At 44.5% G+C, this 7,044-nt stretch overlaps 1 protein-coding gene across 2 annotated transcripts; it reads right to left on the bottom strand.

Moving 5' to 3' along the window:
• Positions 1-1,539: 1,539 nt before the first annotated feature.
• Positions 1,540-7,044, bottom strand: LOC120034105 (ran GTPase-activating protein 1-like). Of its 2 annotated transcripts, none has more exons than XM_038980541.1 (15): positions 6,958-7,044; positions 6,159-6,278; positions 5,624-5,751; positions 5,309-5,368; positions 5,038-5,217; positions 4,628-4,762; positions 4,220-4,378; positions 3,985-4,098; positions 3,771-3,870; positions 3,548-3,632; positions 3,182-3,419; positions 2,934-3,039; positions 2,713-2,801; positions 2,490-2,611; positions 1,540-2,271 (listed from the first exon to the last, which is right to left on the bottom strand). In XM_038980541.1, exons 2-15 carry the CDS (start codon positions 6,268-6,270, stop codon positions 2,190-2,192), a joined length of 1,710 nt encoding a protein of 569 aa, XP_038836469.1. In that variant the 5' UTR covers positions 6,271-6,278; positions 6,958-7,044; the 3' UTR covers positions 1,540-2,189. The 2 variants fall into 2 exon arrangements, with proteins under 2 accessions (XP_038836469.1, XP_038836470.1); XM_038980542.1 differs by having other exon boundaries at positions 2,452-2,611.

The raw sequence follows: 7,044 nt of genomic DNA on the forward strand, positions 1-7,044 counted from the left end.
GCTAATATTCTAAGTAGTTGCTAAGTAGTTACAAAGTAGCTAAAGAGTAGTAAGTAGTTGAAGTTGCTAATTAGCTAAAATTGTCCGCAATGATTTTCAAAACCTTTGGGTTGCTAGACGTTCGCGATATACGCCCACCCATCCACCCACACCCAGACCAACCATCCTACTTTCGTTCTTGTAACCATACCAAACGTTAACATATAATACTACGTTTAGTGTTCCTGATTTACATTTACTATGTTACGTCTAGTCTATGAGACCAGGCTGGCTACCAATCTCACATCCGTAAACTACCCACTACCCTAAGGTTACTGGAGTCCAAACTCACTGAATAAAATATATATTTTTAAACACAGCAAGCTAATGGAGAACAAATCAATAAAATGAAAGTGAATGTGTATTTCCCTGTAGTTAAACTATAAATGGCTGTATCCCATGGCACCTAAAAAGTTCTGACAGGCGCTCACAAAGGGCTGTTTTTCTATGCTTGAGAAGAGGCAGCCCACTGTCCCCAATAATGAGTCTGGTGAAAGCATTGCTCTAACCTTCACTAGTTTAAAAAGTGTAGAGCAGCTTGCCATTGAATTGGTTAATGCAATTAACAAAGATCAAAGTCTGATGTGGTGTACTCATTTAATATTAGAAATACTGTATGAATCAGTTATGGATATGTAGTATATCTATGACCTTTTCAGCCCATTCAACTGAGTTAATGTCCAACAAACAGTGTATTCATTCAAAAGCACATCCCAGGCCTAATCTCTTTCCCAGATGAAGTGGCAGGTCCCCATACAAGTGGATCAAGTACAACGGTCTGCTGCTTCCTTGAATAGTTGGCTTGCTCTATGCATTTTAGCCCCAATTCTCCCTTATCTGAGAATATTTCCAGTAAAAATTAAGGTCGAACAGGTGTTGTGTACACCTTGCTCAGTATTAGCCACATGAGCATTATACACTGAACACAATTATAAACACATGTAAAGTGTTGGTCCCATGTTTCATGAGCTGTAATACAATATCCTAGAAATTTTCCATACTCACAAAAAGCATATTTCTCTCATCCCTGTTAGTGGTTATTTTATCCTTTGTCAAGATAATCTAGCCACCTGACAAGTGTGGCAGATCAAGAAGCTGATTAAACAGCATGATCACACAATGACAATAAAAGACCACTCTAAAATGTGCCGTTTTGTCACACAGCACAATGCCACAGATGTCTCCAGTTTTGATGGAGCGTGCAATTGGCATGCTGACTGTAGGAATGTCCACCAGAACTGTTGTCAGAGAATTTTATGTTAATTTCTCTAACATAAGCCACCTCCAACGTCCTTTCAGAGAATTTGGCAGTATATCCAACTGGCCTCCCAACCGCAGACAACCACGCCAGCCCAGGACTTCCACATCCGCCTTCTTCACCTGCGGGATCGTCAGAAAGGGCGGGGGGTGCTGAGGAGTATTTCTGTCCGTAATAAAGCGGACAGAATATATTTCCTTATAAGAACTGTAACTAAGAAAAATCCTTGAAATTGTTGCATGTGGCATTTATATTTTTATTCAGTGTAGGTTTCAACATTTGGGAGGAGAAAGAACCTACACCCAGATCAAAAGTTTCTTCCCACTGTAAAAAGTAAATTTGGTTGGACTAGATAGATCCTTATTCAGGGTAGTGCTTGCTAAATTGTGAAATTGAAATGTTCCCAGGCCATTCAGTATACGGAGACACCCAAATAGTGTCTGTTTAATAGCTGCAACAAAGAAATCACATTTATTCAGTTCTTCCCTTTTGATTCAAATCATAATCACACTTCCACAGCAGCCCATATCACACATTTTATATCCGTTTAACCTTATATATATATATATAAACCATTACTTACTGGGTAAATATGGAGAGAGAACCTGTGTTTAAGATCACATTTCAGTCTTTTCACTGTGGGTGAGGCACGATACACCATTCATCTCCCAAATGTTTGTGTCTGTAATATTTCAAATCGGTCCATCCATAAAATAATGTACGTCCATAAGATGATGGGCAAGGCTCCAGCTGTGAGTCTTCTGAGTTGGCGAAATAGAGTGCAGTGCAACAGTTAAGTCCTTGTTGTGTGCGCTAAGGGCCCCCTTATGTCTGGGGGTGGGAATTGTTCTGTTCATAAATCCGTGAGTGTGTCTGTACGGCCCGGTGTGACTCAGTTCTCAGGCCTGACCTGCTCCAGCGTGGACTTGAGGATGTTCCTGGCGCTGCTGCACGACTCCAGGGCCTGGATGTGTCTGAAAATCACAAATATACAGTTACACACCTGCAATGGACATTTCCACCTTTCATCTTTACTGTTTTTAACTGCAGCAGCCTGACAACATAGGAACATTGTGCAATTTGGAGCATGTTGGCAATATCCTTAGGAAACTTTGTGCCAATGTGGTGTGTTTATCTGCAGTCGGAGAGGGTACCTGAGAGCTACGCTGCCACCCATCACTCATGCCCTTACCGGGACATGAAGGCCTCCAGCACGGCGATGTGGTCCTGGGGGAAGTAGTCCTGACGCACGACGTACTCCAGGGCCTGCAAATGACCAGGTACCACACGCACCGGCTTCACCTTGTCCTCACTCTGAATGAGACAGAGAGAGGGGGGGACACGAGGGCTACAATAATACAAGGCAGAAGAAAAACAGGAGTTTTTCTACAAATTCATAGAACGTATGTGCATACCTTGAGGAGTCCCAGCATTACTAACAGTGATGATACAAAGTTGTAACCTTGGAAGGAGGGGCTTGCGAACGCTTTCCTGAGAATTGCATCTGCAGAACAAAGAGGACATATACTTAACATGCGGTCATACAGATGAACGAAAAAAGTTGCATATCCATGGACTCAGTCATCTGGCCCCATGTCTTCAGTAAGTACTCAGAAATAAGATAAGTGGCCCTTACCAATACTGTCTAGGACAGCACTCTTAACATCTTCATCTTCCTCATTGTACACAGAGGAGATTTTCAGGAAAGCCTCCGCTGTCTTACCAGCATCATCCACATCTACCTGGAAAGAGAAGAACAAGGACAAAAGGTTAAACACGTCACCATCAACCTGTTTCAGCCTACTGACACACACTGTATGTCACCTCAGGTTTCCACTAAGTAGTTTGCTGTGTAAGGTGTTCATGGCAGGGTGTGTTTACCACCTGCTGTTCGAAGAACAGGGCCCTCTTGGTGCCCAGTTTGAGCAGCTTGTCAGGGGATGGGAAGCAGAGGAAGGAGGAGGCATCTGGAGGTCGGGGCACCGACGGAGGGGAGGAAACCTGATTCACGCTGCTGTCTTCTTCCTCCACATCATCATCCTCCTCATAGTCATCCTCTTCCTCCTCCTCTTCATCATCCTCTTCATCATCCTCCTCCTCCTCCGGCTCCCCTTCATCGTCGCTGCAGGTAGAGACAAAGATTACACAAGAAGATTATCTCATGGTAGCTTGTGATAAAAGACAGGATGGTTGAGGTCCAGTGTGGTTAAATCTAAAAGTATAAACTAATTTAATATTTCAATCCAGTACCTGAGTGATCCCAGCAGGTCTCCCATGTTCAGGCCATCCATTACCTCTCTGAGAGCATCACAGCCCTCCTCCCCCAGGCAGTTACCTGACAGTACCAACACACACACACACAACACAAAGTCACACATGAACTCTACAGATCCTACAAAAACACTACCAGCCGATGCAACATTTTCAATCCAGTCTTCATGTGTTGTAAGTCAAGTGCGTATCCAACATGTACCATTTAGGTCCAGTTTCTCCAGCGTGGCTTTGCCCTCGACTGATTGTGCCACCAGCAGTGCAGCTACTCCTGTGATCTCCCCGAATGACAGATTCAGCTCCTGACAAAGAGGTAAAAAAAAATATGGGTATGAGTCAGGTGCTGCCACATTAATTAACAATCAAGCGCAGTAGATGTTCCTGCAGCCAAGGGTGGGACCAGTGCTACCCTGTACCTTGAGGATGGGAAGCCCCTCAGTGACTGCCTCTGCGATGGCTATAGCCCCCTCGGAACGCACCAGGCAGTCTCCAAAGTTTATCACCTGGACACTGCGCAAATGTTTCAGAGCCTGAAGGGGGCACAAAACACGCAGTGTCAGTCATAGTATGGCAAGTGCATTTGAGCATACATCAACTTCATGAGTTTCATTGTCATACGGCCTTCGTACACAAGGCAAACCCCTACTGTACCTGTGCCATGGCGATAGCTCCTTTCTTGGTGAAGGTGTTGTCGTTGAGGTTGAGGACCCGGAGCTGGGGGTTGTGTTGCATGGCAGTGGCCAGAGCAGTCACTCCAGGGTGGTTGATCCCATTCTGGGGCACGTGCACCTCCTCCAGACTACCCATCAGCTGAGGTCATACAGTAGCATCAGACAGAGATAGCTATATAGACAGTATATAGCTTGTCACTGTCAGGACAGTTTAATCATTGACTCAGTGGCATTATGTTGGAGTGTTCGAGGAGCTTTATCCATGCTGCTGCCAGTACTAATGCTAAAGAGCTCCATGTGAATCCCTGCGGTGTCAAACTGCATATACTCTACAAGTCCAGACTGTCAGAAATTCTGATATGTTCAGCTCAGGAGCCAGTGTTTGTACCTGGAAGGCCTGGGCAAGGGCAGTGGCCCCATCGTTCTCCAGACGGTTTCTGCCTGCGATGAACACCTTCAGCCCGAGGGGGGTGCCCTGTGCACTGGACTGCTTATAGCACTCCGTCAACGCTGCAGCTAAGATCTGAGGAGACCACACATTCAGAGCACAGTGAAAAAACTACTTCGGAAAAAGTTAGGATTGTCATGATAGATATTAAATCATGACATCACTTCTCAAATGATAGCACTATTCAACCTTAACACAAGCTATATATTTCATACGAGAAGTTAAATTAGCTTTAGATCTTCTCTTAAATTATACGGAATACATTACAACTAGCAGGGGGCAACTTTATGTTGTTGAGTCTGCTCAATAACGCAATGCAGCTCCTATCAAAGTGGAGACATTCTGCCCACCTTGCCTCCACCAATGCCCATGCCGCAGTTGTTGAGCCTCAGTTCCTGCAGTGTGTGACAGGCAGTGCTCTTGAGCAACTTCTCGATGCCCTTCACCCCGTCTGGTCCAAAGGCGTTGTCACTGAGGTCCAGCACGGTCAGTCTGGCGCCTGCTGTCATCAGGGCCGCACCCAGGGAGTTCTGAATAGGGGAGATGAAGGCTGAGTTTACAATCCCAGACCATCTTTCATCTATCAAAGGGAGCAAGTTTTTTTATTTTTTATTGTCTCACCAGGGCTGGAGGGATCTCAGAACGCAGTCGCCCAGTAAACATGTCACTCCAGTAACAGTACTGAGGGAGAGAGAGGGTTATATAAAGGGTTAGCTAAAGTATTGTCTAGCTTGCCATATATATATATATATATATATGACAGATATGAAAGCAAGATAGAACAGAGCAAACAGCGGGTACCTCATCAAAATCAACATATGAGATCATCCATCTCTCTCTGTGTGGCAGTCAGTGGAATACCTGTCCTCTGTACCACGAACAATGCAATCAAAACACACCTCATAAACCATCTCATAATCACTCCGTGACTGGTACCTTAAATTCACTCTTTGTCTCCAGGGCTTTAGCGATGGCCTGTGCTGCCTCCACCCCATAAGTGTTCCCCTCCAGCCTGAGCGCTTGCAAACCCTTGAACTCCTGGATCTCTTTCACCATCTCTTCCACTGGAAAGAAAGACAGAGGGAAAGATTGAAGACACAGACCATGATTGTTTGAAGAACAATACATTGAGCTCCCGAGTTTAGCAGCGGTCTAAGGCACTGCATCTCAGTGCAAGAGTCACTACAGTCCCTGGTTCGAATCCAGGCTGTATCACATCCGGCTGTGATTGGGAGTCCCATAGGGCGGCGCACAATCGGCCCAGCGTCGTCCGGGTTTGGCTGGGGTAGGCCGTCATTGTAAATAAGATGTTTTTCTTAACTGACTTGCCTAGTTAAATGAAGGTTACATTTTTTGTTTTTAAATACAACAAAAAAACATTTGGCATTGGACACCACCTTGTTCTTGAACAACCTATTGGATGACAATTGGAGGAGCATAAGCATAATGAGTCAATGGTTGGAATTCTTACCAGATTGTGCATTGTCGAATTTGCGTCCTTGGCCTTTATAACTCAACTCTCCCTCAGTCACCTGAGTTTTGGCCAGAGAGTCGGCCAACTGTGCAACAGCATCCGTCGCCATCAGTACACCTGAGGAACATACTAACTTATTTACAAGAACATGCACTACTTACTTAAACACATAATATATTATCAATTACCACCTAATAGAGTACCCGCCAAAGACCTAGCGTTACCAAACACACATGCAGTTTGAAGTGATGTTATAAACATTATTCATAGTTAGCTAGCTAGTTAACTTTAGCTAATATACACAGGGGGTGGAAAGTTGCTGTCTGTAAACGTTGCTAGCTTGCTATCAATGTACTACTCTCTGGAAGAAGTGGAAACCCTTGCTAACTAATGTTAGCCAAGTAGCAAGATATGTTTAGTGTTGTAACTATCTGGTAACGAGTTATAAACACTTGGCATACACCATCTCATGCCAGGATAGTTGAGGCTAACTAGCTAGGTGGAAAAAACTGAACATGGTTGATCATTTCCAATGCTGTGATAAAGCTGGAAATGTTCCACAAGAATACAGCCATCAAAGCAAATTACTTAACGTTGTTCTGACTTGGCAAAGTCATAACATGTTAGCTAGCTTAGCAAGCTAGCAAGAGCAGGGCATGCCCTGCTACGGCCATCGACCAACTTGATCTGATAAATATGGCACCTCCCCTCACGTGTGACCTTACTAACGTTTCCCTGAAAACATTTGCAAGCGAAAATGTCTCTGAAGTAGTACGAAACGTGTATCAATGCTTACAAAATGCAAATTTTTGTTGTTTCCAGAACAGCGCTGTCTGTCCCACAAGCTGTCTCCCGCTCGGTTCTGACGTTTAAACACTTCGAG

Source organism: Salvelinus namaycush, chromosome 41 (assembly GCF_016432855.1).
Source record: "Salvelinus namaycush isolate Seneca chromosome 41, SaNama_1.0, whole genome shotgun sequence".
In the NCBI taxonomy this organism is placed as follows: Eukaryota; Metazoa; Chordata; class Actinopteri; order Salmoniformes; family Salmonidae; genus Salvelinus; species Salvelinus namaycush.